We start from the raw sequence: 18747 nt of genomic DNA, 5'->3' as shown, positions 1-18747 counted from the left end.
TTACTCTCATTTGTCTTTTTGAGACAGGGTCTCCCTGTAGCTCCAGCTGGTCTAGAACTTGATATGTAGACCAGGCTGGCCTCAAACTCAGAGATTTGCCTACCTCTCTACTATTTTTTTCAAAGCAGTTTTTTTTAATGTTTTTATTGAATTTTTGTGTATTTTATAAAGAATATCTCAAACAATCTTAATCATCTTTATAATCCCATCCCCACCAGCACACTCCCACAGCCCCCCCCACCTGAAACCCATATACTTGGTCATCCATATTAAAGCTCAATGTGTCAAGTTCCCCTAGTTAGCCTATCTAGAGTCTCTTGTTTTAGGAAGATCAGCACTTCCTCACCCAACAGTAATCAGCTGCCAATGTTTCCTTAGCTAAGACTGGGGTCTGCTGTTCATTTCCCCAGTACTATGCTTGGTTTTTGTCTTCTTGAGTTTGCAAGGGACTTTGTATGCTGACGCCACTGTCATAGAATCATATGAGCAGGGTCCCAGAAGCGTGTAGGGCTGTGTTTCCATATAGTTGTACACCTCCTCCCTGGCTCTTACAATCTTTCCACCCTCCCTCTTCCACTTTGGTCCCTGAGGCCTGGGTAGGTGAAGTTTAATATAGGAGTCCTGCCCATGGACCAGAAATCTGCAGACCCTTAATCTCTACATTTTGGCCATTTGTGACCTTTTGTGTCCCTGTCCCTCTGTTGCATGAGGGATCTTCATTAATGAGAATTGATTCATTAGTGTCGTCTTCATGAGCTCTTTTCTATGTTCTGTGTGCCTTAGGTGTAGAGGTTACATTGTAGATGTGTCACTTAGGTCTGGGCAATTCATAGACAATGTCTATGTGCGTCCAGCTGGGTCTATGTGTACTTGGTAATAGTCTCTGACTGGTGCAAAATAAGCTTCTTTGATGAGTAGTGACTGGAATATTTGTCTGTAAACACAAGGATATTTTTGCACATAGCAAGATATTACATTAGTCTAGGGATCTGACAACCTGAGGCTTTTCTCTAAGACCTATGACCTCTCCAGCCATGTGTATTTAGTTATGTTTACAGTACCACACTTGAGTTTCCTCCCACTGAGTGGGCTTTTGAGCAATTAGGTAGCTGTTGATTGCCCCCAAGATAAAAGCGCCACTACCTCACCAATTTCATATGCTGTGCCAGCCACTGAGTTTTATACAGAAAGTCTATGCCTAAGCCTGGATCTTGATCCTTGTTTTCCTCTAGCAGTTTTGGGTTTTACATTAAAGTCTTTGATCCATTTTGAATTGACTTTTTTTTACCAGGAGAGAAAAAGGGATATGGTTTCAGTCTTCTACTTATGAACATACGGTTTTCCCAGAACCATCTGTCACCAACAATTAAGTTTTATGGCAGCGATGACGATGACAGCTGCAGCAGTGGTAATGAAGGCATCCACTAAGATATTCTAAGTGCTTGCTATCAGGTACAGTTCTAAGCTTGTCATACAGTTTCTCTGATGCAATAGCTCCATGAAGTAGCTGCTATTTTTATTCATTTTAGAGATGAGAAAACTAAGGGGAAAAGAGTTAAATAACTAAGAAGTTCACTAGTTAACAATAAATAGAGACATAAACAACATGGATATGGAATAGGTAAAAGTCCAAAATGAACTGCTGTGTTTCTGCATGGTTTACTTTCCAACAACAGAGCCAAATAAATTCAATGGTGAGAAGAATAATGTTTCCAATAAATGATTCTGCAGCATCACAATAATCATATGAAAAGGACTAAAGGTGGACTCCTGCCTCACATCATGTATAAAAATTAGCTTAAAATGAATCACATATTATTTTAGAGCCAAAACTACAAAACTCTTAGACGAAAACAAGTATAAATACTTGTAACTTTTGGGTTGCACAGTTTCTGGAGTACGGCACCAAAGCATAAGCAATCAAAGGGGAGGGGGATAAATTGGAGTTCAATAAAATTTTAAAAGTTTGTGCTCAAAGGCACAATCAGGGAAACAAGGACAACCAATACAGGACCAAAGGTATTCGCAAATAATTGACCTGATCAAGGGCTTGTATCCAGAATATATAAAGAATCCTTATAACTATTAAAAGAGCCTAATTTAAACATGGGCACAGAACTTGAATAGTCATCTCCAAATAAGATACTACAGATCATCAATGAGCACGGGAAAAGATGCTCACTAAAATTAGTCATTAAGGAAATGCCAGTCAAAACCACTCTAGGGTGACTGTAATAAAAAAGATAAATAATGACAAGAATATGGAGAAACTGAAATCTTCATATATTTATTTGTTGATGGGAATGCAAAATTATATGGGCACTTTGGAAAACAGATGGGAAGTTCCTCAAAAAATTTAGCAATATTACCACACAACTCAGCCACTCTATGCATGTATATGTATTCCTACATATACACCCAAGAAAATTAAAAACATTAAGTCCATCCAAAATCTTGTTTCGGTAATCAGGAATGAAGTACTGGCATAACCTACAATATGGACGAAGCTTAAAATTTAACTAAGAGAAAGCTAAGCACAAAAGCTTCAGAGTACATGATGTCATTTAATATAGGTCCACACTAGGCAGATCCACAGAAACATAAAGTACATACTGGTTGCCAGGAAGGAAAGAACAGATGGGTATGTTTGGGGAGAGGGGGGAAGGAATGAAATGTTTTGGAATTAGCTACTAATGATGGTTTCATAACTATGACTATTCTAAACTCCTCTGGATTGTCTTAAATAATACAATTATGAACTCAAGGATGAATTTTATGCCATGTGAATTATGTATCAAAGCTGTTATTTTTAAAAATATAGAAAACATTAGCATTGTTCAAAGAAAGTAAATCTAGTATATTTTAACCACTTAGATCTCCAATATACTATGCAGAAGCACAGCAACACAAAGTAGCAGTAAATCGACGTGACAAATTATGTATCCCTAAAAACTGTATAAAGAGCATTTAACGATGGGGATGGAGGGACTGCTTGGTGATTAGGAGCGTGTACTGCTCTTGGAAAGGTCCTGAGTTCAGTTCCCAGCACCCACATCGGACAGATAACAACTGTCTGTGACTCCAGCTCTAGGGGGATCTCACACTTCTGGCCTCCGTGGGCACCTTTCCTCCGTGTGCACCTGTACACAGACATACACACACACACACACACACACACACACACACACACACACACACACTTAAAATAATTAAAAAATAAAATAAATCTTTAAAATAGAACATTTAATGACAGTAGGGCTGAAGAGCAGTACCCAGATAATGTCAGGAGGGCACAGCAATCTACATGTAATGTAAGAGACAGGGGATTCCCAAAGCAAACTAGCAAGCTAGATTAGCCAAATCAGCACGTTCTAAGTTCAAGTATGAGACCCTGATTCAATATGATTCAAGATGGAAAGTGATTGAGGAAGACACCCAACATCAACCTCAGGCCTCCACATGCACATGCTCACAAGCAAACACACATACATACAAACACACACAACATACACATGCTCCCCAAAAAAGTTTAATGTTGGGTCTAGAGAGATGGCTCAGTGGCTAAGAGCACTGGTTGCTCATGCAGAGAACCTGGGTTTGATTCCCAGCACCTACATGATGGCTATCAACTGTCCATAACTCCAGTTCCAGGAGATCCAAGGCCCTCTTCTGACCTCTGATGGCACTGCACAACAGGGGTGTACTTACATACATGCAGGCATACACTCATACGCATAAAATAAAAATAATAAATAAAATATTTTTTTAGTTCAATGTAAAAAGCAGAACATAAAACTGCATGAGTTAGCCGGGAATGGTAGCACACGCTTTTAATCCCAGCACTCTTGAGGCAGTGGCAGGTGGATCTCTGTGAGTTCAAGGCCAGCCTGATCTACATAGTGAGTTCAAACTGTATGTGCTAAGCCAGGCCTGGTGACGAATGCCTTTAATCCCAGCACTTGGGAGGCAGAAGCAGGCAGATCTTTGTGAGTTTGAACCCAGCCTGGTCTACATAGTTTTACAGGCCAATTGGGGCTACAGGGAGATCCTGTCTCAAAGAGACAAAAAACAAAACAAAACAAAAAAACCAAACAGAACTGCATGTCTGTCCTCAATGATGTTAATATACACGTATTATTAACAAAGAACTTTGCCACTAATCCCAGAACTCTTTAAGGCATATACTGTCTTGAGATTCAACACAGTAGTGGTTCAGAATATAGCCTCAAATCAGACTGTATGGATTGATACTTGAGCTTTGTCAGTTACCCTAAAATTAAATATATAAGGTGCTTAGAACCCCTTCCTTTCACAAACTAAGTTCTTAGTTTCACAAACTAAGTGTTGATGATGATGTCAGAGATAACAATTATTAATTCCTTTCCCAAGTGAGATAAGGCTTAGAAAATGCAATCACATTGCTCAAAGTGACACAATAGTAATGAAGACAGTAGGCAACTAACACTCAACACAGTGTAACTAATGATAAGGAACATGCTAGGAAACTGCTAAAATTGGATTAGCTCCGCTTCATTCTCTATTTTCCAAACTTTCTATAATGAATGCACACAAATGTTAAAAACAGAGGGAAATTTTTATTTCAACTTATATTTAAAATATTTTATTTATTAGTAAGTTAAAATTCCACCAGTCTCAATCCTGAAAACTGTCATAAATCTGAAGGCTTATGAGTAGCCAACAACGGGGTCCATGTACCAGTTTTCTTTCCTAGATGAAGTCCTCAAAATAGCAGTATCAGAAACTTGGGAAATAAGTAGTAATTTTAATCATAACTGAGACTAGAGATATCCTGATAACAGTAAATAAAGTACCATAGCCCAAAGAATTGAGACCCATATAGGGAAAACTGGAGCACTGCTTCCTAATTGCTAAAATTACTGGTCCGCCTTACTCCTCAGGCCCTTTCTCACTGTGACTCACTCCTAGAAGGTCTCTTCCCATGCCTTCCACGGCATTCTTGCTTCTGATTTTTCACTTGTTCCTTTCTTTTTTTCTTCACAGGCTCTTGACCTCTTCTCACATAAAACTTAATCAAAAACCTTCATCCAGCTCGATTCCAGTTCTCTATCTTTACATCAGACACATTCTCCCTTCACTCAAAATTGTCTGGGGATGCTACTACATACCATGCACTGGCTGGCCGATGAAGTAGAATTGCAAAGTAACGCAGCAGCTTTCACAGAGCTTCCTTTCTAGACCCCCAAAGAGTTTACGACCTCCTTCAGTGACCTTACCTAAACCTTGGAGCAAAGCTGTAAATACACTGGGCACAGAAACACACTGTGAAACAATCCCTAAATGTGTCACAACTTTGCATAAAACATCAAACGGTCTCTTCTGCGTAGTCACTGAGTCTTCCAAATATCTCAAAGAGAGCATACCAAAGTGCAGCTCAGCATGTGAACCCATCCTCTGGTTCTAGATAAAGAATTGGTTGATTCTGCAAATGTCCACTGAATTGAACTTATGGACCTACCATCCTTCTTGCTCCAGTCTAAAACCTGAGCACTGTCTACAGTTCCGTTCCTTATGGTCTCTTTGTCAATTACATAACACAATCTAATAACTCTCTCCCCAAACTATTTCTCCTATCTGTCCACTCTTCACCTCTACCAGAAACAGTTTTCTGCAGGCTGTCATTTCCCCTGACAGGCTTCCTTTTCACACATTCATTCACTCACTTCATTACTCAACAAATAAAACACCAAACAAAGCCAAGCATGGAGGCATACGCCTTTAATTCCAGCATTCTAGGAGGCAGAGGCAGGTGGATCTCTGTGAAATTGAGGCCAGTCTGGTCTATACAGTGACTTCCAGGCCAATTGGAGCTACAGGGAACCCTGTCTTAAAGAAACAAAACACCACCAAAAAAAAACATATAAAACAATAAATAAATGAAAAAAACATAAAAGGAGACTGACCTATGCCCTCATGGAGTTTGGGTTTCTCAAAGACCATAACTAAACAACTTGTTAGAACAAAAAAGGCAAGTGTGGGAGTAAATTCTGAACCTGTGGAAATGCCCAATCTACCACACACATGAAGAAAAGCTGCCTCCTCTCTCATTCCCTCCACAATGTTAAAGCTGAAAATTAAAGCATGAATGAGGGAGGGGAGGGGCAAGAATATTCCAGGCAGAAGACAGGGCATGAACAGATTTTGAGTTGTTTCACTAGCAACGACTTGAAAGGGTGACAGGTTAGCTAAGAGGCTGGGGGTGGGAAGCAGAGGACAGAGGGTGGCCTTGTGGGCCACAGCAATATAACAGTACACTGTGAACGATTCCAATACTTTAAGGAGATAGTTATAGTGGAATTCTAGCAAATCTATTGACTAGTACAGAAACTAACCAAAGGGAAACAAGAACTCTGCCGCTGCCATCAATCTTACCCAGCTACAGGGATGCAGATCCCAATTCTTTACTTCCTTCCTCAGAAGATCCTAGTAGAACCCCAGTGAACAAGAATCCAACTTCATTCTCCCATGTGGCCCGACTGACTTCTCTTTCCAGTTTTCCCTTCCATCTCTCACACATCCTAAGACCTCTCTTCGGCCTTCACATACAGAGCCAAGCACTGTTTGGAATAGCTTCAGACTTTGACTCCCTTCTCTACCGGGTTTACTCTCACGCCTCTCCAAAGCCCACTTCTTATTATAAACCCCTGCCTAGGGCTGGAGAGATGGCTCAGGGGTAAAGGATACTGGCTGCTCTTGCAGAGGACCTGGGTTCGGTTCCTAACACCAACATAGCGGCTCACACCCGCCTGGAACCCCAGTTCCAGGGACTCCCACGCCCTCTGGACTCCACGGACATATGCATCTATGTGGTGCTCCTAAACTGACACAGGCACAACATGCATACACATAAAAACCTTAAAGGAAAGAGAAAACTTCCTACAGCGTTCTTAAACGACGTTCCCTCTCACAACGCTCTTATCTCAGCCTCCTGCTGCACAATGAAGCCTTTGAAAACAACAGCTTTCGAATTTCTTGCCCCTGCAAAACTTCCAGAGTGCCCTGCGCATGCGCACACTGCCGAGGACGCCCAGAACCGCTGGCTCAGGCTCAGCACAGCGAGCCGCCCAGGATGCCCCGTGGCCGCAGCCCCGAGGCGCAGGCACCGCCTGCTTTTGCCCGCTTCGGACCTCCGTCGGGTCACACAACCTGCCTTGCCGCCGGTCGACTGCCGCCTCCACCCCGACTGAAACTTCAGCCTCCAGAACCGCGCAGCCCGCCACAGGGTAGCGCAGAACGCGACTTCCGGGCTGTTGCTCGGGTTACCAGAGCCCCGCCCCACGCCAGTACGTACATCCGGTGAGCGTGTCTCTGGTATCTAGGGCTGTGATTTCTCTTGCTTTCCAGATGTGAGCGTTCTGCAGTTGTTGAGTGCTCTGCAGAGCAATGTACAACCCAGGGCCTCGTTTCTCTGCACACCAGACGTCACATTATTTGCTTTCATTTTAGTTGCTTTAAAATATCTCTTACTGGGTTGGAGAAATGGCTCAGTAGTTAAGAGCACTGACTGCTCTTGCAGAGGACCTTGGTTGGGTTCCGCATCCACATGGCGGCTCCAGTTCCAGGGATTCCAACGCCCTCTTTTCATCGTGGGCATTACATGGCACAGGTGCACTTACACACATGCAGGCAATACACTCATGTACATAAAAATAATTTTAAGTTTAAAAATTATATATTACATATATATGTATATAGCTTCCTGTACCAGACACAAGGTTAGGTTCAATAAGAACTAAAAACAGCAGTGCAGTAGCAGAAAGCTAGCAATGACAGAAGTCTAAGATTAAAATGGTGACAAATGCTGCGAAGGAAGCACACCAGCTAGATACTAAACGTTTAGGGCTATTTTAATGTCTCAGGGAAGCTGAGGTGCCAGGAGGAGCAGGTTACCAGAGAAGAAAGAGCATTACTGCAGAGGGAGTTTCATGTGCAAAGATGTGTGTCAGATGCAAGGGATGGGAAGGAGGCTGATATGTCTAGAGTTGAGAGAACAGTGGGTGGTTGGTGGAAGGGGAGGGGGTGCCTCATGGACAGGAGCCAGGATGGTCATAACTGGGCAGATCATGTTAACTTTACAAAGTACTGTTTACTCTGATAGCTCAACTTCCTTTTTTTTTTAGACAGGGTCTCCTTATAGTCCCAGCAGGACTGGAGTTCACTATGTAAACTAGGCTGGCTTCTGTCTCAACAAAGAACTGCCTGCCTCTGTTTCCCAAGTGCTGGGATTAATGGTTTGTGCCACTATGCTGGGCTCAACTTCTTTTTTAGCCACTGACTTTCTGTTGTTAAGAAACAGCTATAGAGCTGGCATGGTAGCACACGCCTTTGATCCCAGCATTTGAGAGGTAGAGCCAGGTGGATCTCTGTGAGTTCAAGGCCAGCCTGGTCTACATAGTGAATTCCAGGACAGCTAGCTGTGGCAGAGAGAGAGAGAGAGAGAGAGAGAGAGAGAGAGAGAGAGAGAGAGAGAGAGAGAGAGAGAGAGAGAGAGAGAGAGAGAGAGAGAGAGAGAGAAAGCGAGAGAGAAAGCGAGAGAAAGCGAGAGAAAGCAAGGAAGGAAGGAAGGAAGGAAGGAAGGAAGGAAGGGGAAGGAAGGAAGGAAGGAAGGAAGGAAGGAAGGAAGGAAAGAAAGGAGAAAGAGCTGTACATGAACCAACAAATACATATTCAGTGTCCTCTACAAGCAAATAACTCCCTTCTAAGCATTTCCACTCTAATATGATGTAGATGTATGTGACGGCCAATATATTCAACCCCTTGCTTACATCCTCAACTCTGCCCTTCTCTGAGCCGCTGGATTCACTTGGTACATGCACTGTTGCACCTGAACATGGAAGATAACCAGCACCCATGCTCACTTTAAATTTATGCTCACTCATTTTAGGTGGGCCCTTACAGTTTCTTGAACATCTTACTACAGATCTCTGTGCCATTAATTCTCTCACTCTCCTAGATGACAGTGTTATACTTTCTTATTGATCTCTTCCTCTAACCTCATGCTGGCCTTTAGCTAAGCTTCCTACTTCACTGATGACATTGAATTAGTCATAAGACAACTTCTCTAAGCTTCCACAACGACTTCTGTTCTCCTGTCAGCATGAGCACATACACACAAAAATGAAGAAAAATACAAGGTACATACTCAAATTGATCAAAACCTGTGATAAAGGAAAATCTAAAAATAGACATGTACACAAGAACAAAAGCAAAGACTATAATTTTTCATGAGAAACCAAACAAGACAGTATAATAATAACATAAATGTCATTCCATTTACTTCACCCATCATTTTATTGTTTTCATATATTATACATATGTAGTCATTGTGTTTTGTTTGATTTTATACATATTAAAGAAAAATAATTTTTCTTAAAGAATTAACAAACTGGTTCTGAAATTCTTCTAAAAAATGCAAAAGACCTAGAATAACTAAAACAACCCTAAAAAGAACAAAATGTAATTGCTAAAACTTCCTGACTTAAGACTTATTTTAAAGATTAATCCTAATATCATGTATTTGTATAAAGTCAGACAAATGTAATAATGAAATAAGATAGAGTTCAGAATAAACTTACATACATGTGGGCAATTAATTTTTTACAAAGATGATACAGTGGAGAAAGGATAGCTTTTAAAATGACTCCTACAGGAATAATTACATATCCATATGAAAAATAATGGAGCTAAGCACTATGCCACTTTCAAGGAATTAATTGAAAAATTATCATAAGGCTGAGGAGATAGCATAGTGGTAAAGTGCTGCTGCCAAAGAATGAGGACCCAAGATCTATCCCCAGCACCCATGTAAAAAGCCAAGCATGGTGGTATGCACTTGTAATCTGTGCAAGTTAATTTTAAATGTCAACTTGCCACAACCTAGAATCATCTGAAAAGAAAGCCTCAACTGAGGCATTTCCTGGATCAGATTGACCTGTGGGCAGGTCTCTGAAGAACTGTCTTGCTTGTTAATGGATGTAGGAGAACCCAGCCCACTATGGGTAGCACCACAGGCAGGTGGTCTGGGAGTGTATTAGCTAGCTGAGTATAAGCCAGCCTGCAAGCCAGCTAGCAAGCAGCATCCACTATGGTTCTTCCTCTACTTCTTGGCTATGAAGTGAGTTCCTTGGTCGAAGGCAAGCAAGTCTGCCTCCAAATTCCTTCCTGCCTTGACCTACACTCAATGATAGACTGTGATCTGGAATTTTAAAGGAAACAAATCCTTCTCTGTTGCAAGTCTGCCTTCAAATTCCTTCCTGCCTTAATTTCACTCAATGATAGACTGTGATCTGGAATTGTAAAGGAAACAAACCCTTCTGCTCTTTTGCTTTTGATCAGGGTGTTTTATCTCAGCAATAGCAAAGGAAACTAGAGTATAATTCTGGTGCTGAGAAGGAAAGACAAAAGGATCCCTGGAGCTCATTGGATAGCCAGTCAATCTCTTGGTGAGAGATCCTATCTCAAAAAATAAGCTGGAGGGGCTAGAGAGATGACTCAGTGGGTAAGAACACTTGCAGCAGAGGTCCACTTTCCAGAGGACCTGGGATCGATTGGCAGCTAACAACCGTCCATAACTCCAGTTCCAGGGGATCTGATGACCTCGTCTGGCCTTACAGGGTGTTGCATGCATGTGGTACACTTACATACATGCAGGGAAAACACTCATACACATACAATAAAAATAATTTTAAAAAATTGTTTTAGTAATCTAAATAATGCTCTAGAAAGATGTCTGAAATAAACGTCTGCCCTCTGTATATACATGCACACATGTACATGCACGCACACCTGTACGAGCACCCACACACACACTGAGGATTAGAAAACTAAATGTAAATTGAAACCATAAAGTCAGCAAATATCCAAGAAAATCTGCAGATTAGGAAAATATTTCTCAGATATGATAACAAAAGCACAATCCATAAAATAATAACTCAATAAATTGGATTTCATCAAAATTTAAAACTTCTTTCCTATCTGTTAAGAAATCAAAAAGCCCACACACTAAGCTTTAGAAACTCTTTCTAAAGTATGTATCAGTTAAGGACTTATATTTGAAAACATATAAATAACTCTCAAAAACCAAACAATAAGAAAGTGGGCCAGGTGCCTGGAGCCTACTATATGCTGTAGTCATTCCAATCCTGAGTCTTTACCAAAGATGAAAGAAAACACACATTTTCACAAAGACGTGTGCGTGTATGCCTGCAGCAGCTTTGTCATAACCAAATGTTGTCTCAGCTGAAAACTCATCAACAAATGCATAGAAAAACACTTTGTTGTATATCCACACAAGGAAACACTGTTCAGTAACAAATATTAGGAAACTGTTGTTATCTCTCATAATAATTATGCTGAAAGAAGTCAAATAAAAAAATAATATATCCTCTGTGAGCCATTTCTACAAACCTTGAGAAAATGAAAACTGATGTAGAGTGACAGAGATGAGTGATTGCTCGAGAAAATGGATGATTAGAGACAAAAAGAGACTGATGTAAAGGAAGAAGGAAGCTTTGAAGAAGGACAGACACCATCTTAACTTCAGAGATGTGAGTATATACAGGTGACTGTGAAAGTGTTAAGTTATATGCCTTAAATATGTGAAATTTGATACACATCAATCATACTTCAAGAAAGCTACTTATTTGACTTTCTTTGGCTACTCCAAATATGATCTAAATTTGCTCTCAAAACCATAAGGTATCATGTTCATTAAATCCATCTTCAGCTTCCCCATGCCAACATCTAATCAGAGAATTCTTAAAGCTTTCCCTTTTTTCACTATAAACCTTTTTCACTCTCTAGTTTTTCCTTCTTCACTTTTTAAAAATTTTGTTACTGTTCTGGGAATCAAACTTAGTGCTTCACTTATGCCGAAAAAGTGCTGACCACTTAGTTACAGCTCTTGCTTCTTACCTTTCTTTGAGTCTGTGCCAAATGCAAGTGATGGTGGCTGTATCTCTTGCTGCACCAATCTCTGTATAAATGAGCTCCCTTGTTCTCACTTGAGAGGTCTTCAATTGTTTCCACAGCTCTGGGTGTGCATAATTTTGCTCTATTATTAATCTTATATTAAAAAGACCATCTTGAGTATCACTATAAGAATAATATACATTTGCATGGATTTCTGATTTTTGAAATGTAAAGATATATAAATTAAGATACAAAATGATATGAATCTCTAGTTGATTCTGAGAAGGGAAAAAAAATAGGTAAGCTAACAGTTATGACCAAATCTTGACCATTCATAGTTCATTGCTACAGAAGATGTTGGTCAAATTCTGTTGTCATATATGGTCTAGCTGTTGTCCTTTTGAACATTCAGTCTCTGACCCCCTTTTGCTTCATTCTCTTGCTTGCAAGAGTTTGACTAAATCAGGGAAGGCTAGAGAAACACATTTTTACCACTTGAGGATTCTCATTGTCTTGTCCATTATTAACTATGTCACAAGTCTTAACCTTTCTGTTGTGCTCTCATCATGATCACCTGATGAAAGACAGCAGCTGCAAGAAGCACTTAAGACTTTAGATTTCATTCAATCATTACTACTCTGATATTAATTATCAACGTATTGTCCCTGTAAGGCCCTCCAGAACCCAAATCAAGTCTCACAGGCCACAAGGATCATTGTAGAGAAGCAGTTGACTTTTTCCTATTCTAACATGCCAGTTTCACTGATCTAAGTACAGCAAGAAATAGAAATGACACAGAAACAACCATGACTAGCAAACAAAACTCAAAAAAACAATCAATGTTTCATTACTGCCTCTGCGAGGGAATTCAAACTGATCTGTGTTGACTCTAGGAATGAAGTAGACTCATTAACTTTTGCCGGAGTTAGTAAGTTTCTTACAGTATTTTCTATTTCTATAATTCCCACCATTAATAAAACTACTTTGATTATTCATAAAAATAATGAGTTGGTCATTCTTCTAGGTAGGGTACTTTAATAGCCAAGGATGGCCTCCTTTTGGAGCTTGTGTTTGAATCAGAATTCCATACTTGGTGATTTGTAGAACTGAAGTCACTGTGTGTGCCAACAAGCCTTATATATCGGTGTTATGCAAAAAGGATCATGTATTCTTCCTCCACAGAGTTATAGGACCCTGAAAGGGCACATGAGCATCCAAGAAAAAGATGTTGGAGAGAGAATTCAATATTTAGGAGCACTTGCTCCACAACATGAGCATAGGAGTCCCATATTCTCACACCCATGTAAACTAGTTTGGTATCATCCCACAAACACTTGCAACTCCAGCTCCAAAGGATCTGATACTGTCTTCTGGCCTTCCCCTGCACATGCACCCAGGCACACACAAATCTTTTAAAACAAAAAATATACGCATGACCTGAAGTCAAACCAAGGTTTTACACTAGGTGGGTTACATATTTGTGCTCATGTGTTAAGGTGTTTTATCCCTTATTGACACTCCTGAGAGGTAATTAGATCCTGACCATTCTAACTTAATCAATAGATTAATCTGATGGATTCATAGCATGACATTATTGAAATGTAGGGCCTAGTTAGGGGAAGCAAGTCCCTAGGGAAATACCCTGGAAAGATATGTCATGTCCCCTGCCTCTTCTCTTTGCTTCTTGGCTCTGAGGTGAGCATCTGCATGGCCTCAATACCCTGCCTCACCTCAGGCCAGAAACAGTGGCTCCCTCGACATGGACTGAAGCCTCTGAAACTATAAGCTGGAGTAAATATTTTCTCCTTTCAAATTATTTCTCTCGGGTATTTGTCACAGTAATGAAAGTCTGGCTAACGTAACAAATCAGTGCTGGAGAAGTGGGGTCACTGCTATGATTTTGTGTAAGAAGATGATTCTGAAAACTTTGGAAATGGTTTGTGGGAGGGATTTGGAAGCTTGGAGATGCAAGCTAGAGGAGCCCTGAGATGTTAGGTGGCATGTTTAATGGGTGATGCTGGTGGGAGTTCAGAAGGCCAGATTCCAATGTGGACAGAAAAGATTGTACTCTATGAGGTTGCAGGTGGCAACAATGACTCTATCAGGAATTTGGCTAAAAGTCATGCATGATAAATTCTGACAAAGAACTTTTTTACATTTTGTCCTTGTCCTGAGATTTTATGGAAGGCTGAACTTAAGAATAATGATATAATGTATCTTGTGGAAAAGATTTTAAGACTGTCACTTGGGTATTGATGACTGTCTTTAGCCAAGTTTATAGTAAGACCTGGTTGGGATGGGGGGAGGGGAACAGAGCCAAAGGGTTTGAAACACTTAATTTGTGCAGAGATAAGTGTGTAAAGTTGTGACCGAGGAAAATATGGTTGGTGAAGAGGTTAACACAATTAAAAAGAAACCAACAACTGTGCATTGGAACAATAGGGACACTGCCTTGAGGCATCTCAGAAATTGGACAGACCTCACTCATCCTAAACCTCAAACTTACAAGAGTGTAAGCCATTTGAAAGATTTGTCCCTGAAAGAGAGCACCATTGGAGACCTGGCTCACACAGGACCACCCAGGGAAGTGTTTTCCTATATTAAGTCATCCACTTACTCAGAGGTCACTGCAGTCATGGTCCAGGGAGTCCCAGCAACTGCTTGAGATGGCAGCAGACCTTGTCACATGTGATGCTGGTTGGGCTGCTTCACAAAATGTAAGAGTTAGGGGATCAGGGAGGCTTCCACTCAGATTTCAAAGGAAGGCTTGGGAAGCCAAGCAATGTTTAGCCAAGTTGGAATCACTTCAGAGAACCCCTGGGCAGATGATAGATGAAGCTGTAGAAGTAAAACCAAAGCCTCAGAGGAGACCAAAAGGAAGGAATGGGGAACATATGCTACTGAAATCTTCAGACAGTGGATGGAGCCAACCCAACAGAGAAACCAGAGGCGCTACAGCTCACAAGTCCATAGGAAAAGGGCTACCCAAGCCCTTCAGAGCTCACATAACTCTACTACATGTTACAGATAACAGACATGATTTGATGCCTGTCTGGGGTTGTGCCTTGACTGGTCCCACCTTTCTGTGTGGTGGTTTGAATGAAAATGTTCCCCATAGGCCTCAAGGATTTGGACATTTCGTCCCCAGTTGGTGGTGCTGTTTTGGAAAGTCTTAGAAGGTGTGGCTATCCTGGAGGAAGCCCACTAGGGGTAGGCTTAGAGAGTTCTTAAGCCTTGCCCTATCTCGAGTTGCTCGCTTGCTTCCTGTGCCTGCTTGAAGATGTGAAAGCTTAGCTTCCACTGCTCCTGCTCCAGCCACCGCTACCATCATGCCTCCCTGCCACGATGGACTCTTGCCCTTGGAACCATAAGCTCAAATAAATTCTTCTTTCTCTAAGTTGCTTTGGTCAGTGTTTCTATCACAGCAACAGAAAAGGGACTAATACATCCTTATTTCTCCTTTTTGGAATAGGAATCGTTATTCTATATCATTGTATATTGGAAGTATGTAATTTTTATTTTTCAGGAGCTCATCATAGTGAGGAGTTTGCCTCGAGTCTCAGAGGAGACTTTCGATTTCAACTGTTGAAAAACATTGGAACTGTTAAGAATATGGAGACTCTTGGAGATGGAATACATACATTTTGTATTAGGAAATGGACATGAGCCTTTTGAGAGACAAGGGTGATGTGTTATTGTTTGGTTATGAAGTGTTCCCTCCAAAGGTTCAGGTATTAAAGGTGTGGTCCCCATCATGTGGCCCTGTTGAAGACATGTTTGGATCCTTAGAACTCGACATATTCAATAGACTAATCCCTCGATGTATTTAAAGATATGGTGGAGGTGAGGCCAGGGTGGAGGAAGTACATCACTGGTGACATGCTCTGGAAAGACATACCACATCTGTGCTTCTTCATCTCTTTGCTTCCTGCCTGCCATAGAGAAGCACTCGGCCACAAAAGAGGAATAAGGACATGGGAAAGAAAGGTATATCTAAAGATCTCAGGCCCAGACACATAGAGTCAGTCAGCCTTGGACTGAAACCTCTTAGAAAGTAACCCAAGTAAATCTTTTGTCCTTTAAATTGTTTCTCTCAGCTATTTTCAGGGCAATAAAATGTCTGACAGACATAGATCTCTATTAGGCTTCTCAGGTAGCAAATATTTGGCCTATCAAACTTTAAATCTTCTTGAATTAAAATTTAGAATTACCTGAGATCTCATGACAGATTTTAAGTTGTTGTGGGGTTTTTTGTTTGTTTGTTTGTTTCTAGGAAAAGGGAAACTAGTAAAGTCACAAGTTAACGTGTTTTTTATTTGGCCATTAAATATAACAGACTTTGGCTTTAAGTCCCTGTAATCTCATTTGATGAAACTGGAATAATCCAGAGCTTGTTATCCTGGAGGTTCAGTAATAGATGGTGTAGATAGTGACTACTGTTTTGAATACATTAATAATTGTGCTATAATTAATATACTTAACTTGACAACTGTAAGAAGAAGAAGGAAAAAAAGGGGGCAATTAAAGACAATATCCAGTGGTCTAGAATAAATGGTAAGAATGAGCATCAATAAACTGGCAAAAAACAAAACAGAAATTAGGAGTCTTGTTCCAATTAATTTCATAAATATGAGCTGTCCATCAAGATACCTCCTTGTGGGGCTGAAGAGATGACTCAATGCTTAAGAGCACTTACTGCTTTTGCAGAGGACCTGGGTTTTGTTCTCAGCATCCACATGGTAGCTAAAACCTGTCCTTAACTCCAGTTCCAGGGAATCTAATGCCCTCTTCTGGCCTCTGCCAGTACCAAGCGTGCACATAGTGCACTTGCATACATGCAGACAAAACATTCACACAAATAAAATAAAAATAAATCTTTTTGAGAATACCTCCTGTGGGCCTGTGAGATGGCTCAGCAGGTAAACGCATTCATTGCCAAGTCTGACAACCTGAGTTTGATCTCCAGGACCCACATGGTGGAAGCAGAGCCAATTCCTGCAGGTTGTCCTCTGACTTCCACATCTGCACTATGGACACATGTACCTACACACATAAACACACAGTACATACATACATACATTAATTTCAAAGGTTTTTAAAAGATGCCTCCTTGTCCTAAGGATCTTGAGTCAAATGCCTACTTTCTTCAGTAGGTTGCTGATGGAGAATTTTTGTGAAGTTCTCTCTGAGTAACTCTCCAATAGTGTGAACTTTTGGAAATTTCCTTCAATGTCTGAGATAGGTTAGATGTAAATGTCCCCAAAAGACCCTTGTGTTAAATGATTGGTCATCAGGGTGGTGCTACTGGGCAGTGGTAAAACTTTTAAGACATGAACTAATAGGAAGTTCTTAGGTCACTGAGGGCATGCTCCTGATTGTGGATCCTTGACCCTTTTTTTTTTTTTTTCCCCTTTTCGGTTTCTGGTTATGATGTGGGTAGTTTGCTTTACCTCATATTCCCCACTATTAACCATCCACTGTGCCCACCAAAAAACCCAAAGCAATGAATGTGCCAGATTTTGAACTGGAGCTTCCAAAACTATGATCCAAAATAAACTCATGTTATTTTTGGTATTTTATTAAAGAAATGCAAAGCTGGGCTGGAGAGATGGCTCAGTGGTTAAGAGCACTGACTGCTCTTGCAGAGGACCCAGGTTCGATTCCCAGCACCCACATGGTGGCTATGAACCATCCTTAACTCCAGTTCCAGGGGAATCCAAAGCCCTCTTCTGACCTCCATGGCATTGCATGACACGGGTGCACTCACATACATGCAGGCAATATACTCATGCACATAAAATCTTATTTAAAGGAATATTGACAACTGATTGTTGCTAGATGAGGAACAGCTGATCTTCCTAAAACAAAGACCCCTAGATAGGCTGACTAGATTCACCAGATGGACAAGTAGTGGGGAACGGCTGGGGGCACTGACAACACAGTGGACAGTAGCACGGATATCAGAGTATAAGGGCTCTAGTTGGGGGAGGGAGGCTATGGGAGGCTGCCATCAGGGAAGTGGGTGCATAGTTGAATAAGATGGTTTAAGATGGTTTGGGGTGTTCTGTGTGATAGACACACAAAAAAAAATCAACAAATTTTTAAAAATTTATTATGTTTGAGGAAGAAGCATAAAAATTTGTGTCATGTTAATTAGAAGAGGTGATAAACATTACCATTGAAATCTACCAGATGACTTTATAGACATGCACAGGTGCCAAGGATCTGAGTGCAACCGATTATGACTAGTAATAATCAGATACATACAGATCAGAGATACATGTGCCAACATCTTACTGTTAGTAGCAAAAACAATGAGTCTTTCTGTAAGAAGCAGTATATTTTTAAATGAAATGGAGATCTTTTTTAAAGGTTAAAAACTCATTCAATTTTATGTCTTACAGGGCTTATACTCAGTTCAATATTGTATAACTGTACTAATTCAACAGGGAACCTAAAAATTTTATAGCCACTTTGAAAGAGCTGTATCTTTGCTCTGGAAACTGTTATTGAGCATATTAAAGCTGTAATGATAAGCTTCTTCTAAAAAATTCTTTTAAAAATATTAAAATAACATAGGAAACAGCATATCTTAAAAGGAAATGGAGATCTTCTTTAAAGAGTAAAAACTCGTTCAATTTTATATCTTATAGGGTTTATACTGAGTTCAATACTGTATAATTATATTAATTCAACTGTGAACCTAAAAATTTACAGCCACTTTTGAAATAGATGTATCCTTGCTCTGGACTATGTTATTGAATATGTTAAAGCTGTAATGAAATGCTTCTTCTAATC

General features: G+C 40.4%; 2 protein-coding genes across 15 annotated transcripts in view; one reads left to right on the top strand and one right to left on the bottom strand.

The window, feature by feature from the left end:
* Positions 1-7290, bottom strand: part of Spice1 (spindle and centriole associated protein 1) — a 65579-nt gene extending 58289 nt beyond the window's left edge. For 4 of the 14 annotated variants that reach the window (XR_003851692.1, XM_029570352.1, XM_029570355.1 and 1 more), the window contains exon 1: positions 5148-5794. Coding sequence is in view for 6 of the 14 variants with exons in the window: in XM_029570352.1 (XP_029426212.1) it covers positions 5148-5150 (3 nt within the window). In the remaining 8 variants the exon portion in view is untranslated. Of the gene's footprint in view, positions 1-5147; positions 5795-6919 lie in introns of those variants that run through there. The other 10 variants (XM_029570350.1, XM_017801641.2, XM_029570351.1 and 7 more) reach the window with 6 other exon arrangements.
* On the top strand, positions 6920-15609 carry LOC115072661 (protein transport protein sec31-like). The gene is made up of 2 exons (XM_029570356.1): positions 6920-7335; positions 15476-15609. The coding sequence occupies exons 1-2, from the start codon at positions 7109-7111 to the stop codon at positions 15486-15488; spliced, it is 240 nt and encodes a 79-aa protein (XP_029426216.1). The 5' UTR covers positions 6920-7108; the 3' UTR covers positions 15489-15609.
* Positions 15610-18747: the final 3138 nt, after the last annotated feature.

The sequence above is a fragment of the Nannospalax galili genome, unplaced genomic scaffold (assembly GCF_000622305.1).
Source record: "Nannospalax galili isolate Female #2095 unplaced genomic scaffold, S.galili_v1.0 scaffold743, whole genome shotgun sequence".
NCBI classification, from domain to species: domain Eukaryota; kingdom Metazoa; phylum Chordata; class Mammalia; order Rodentia; family Spalacidae; genus Nannospalax; species Nannospalax galili.
The sequence above is the reverse complement of the archived record's forward strand: the minus strand, read 5'-3'. Positions and strand labels throughout refer to the sequence as shown.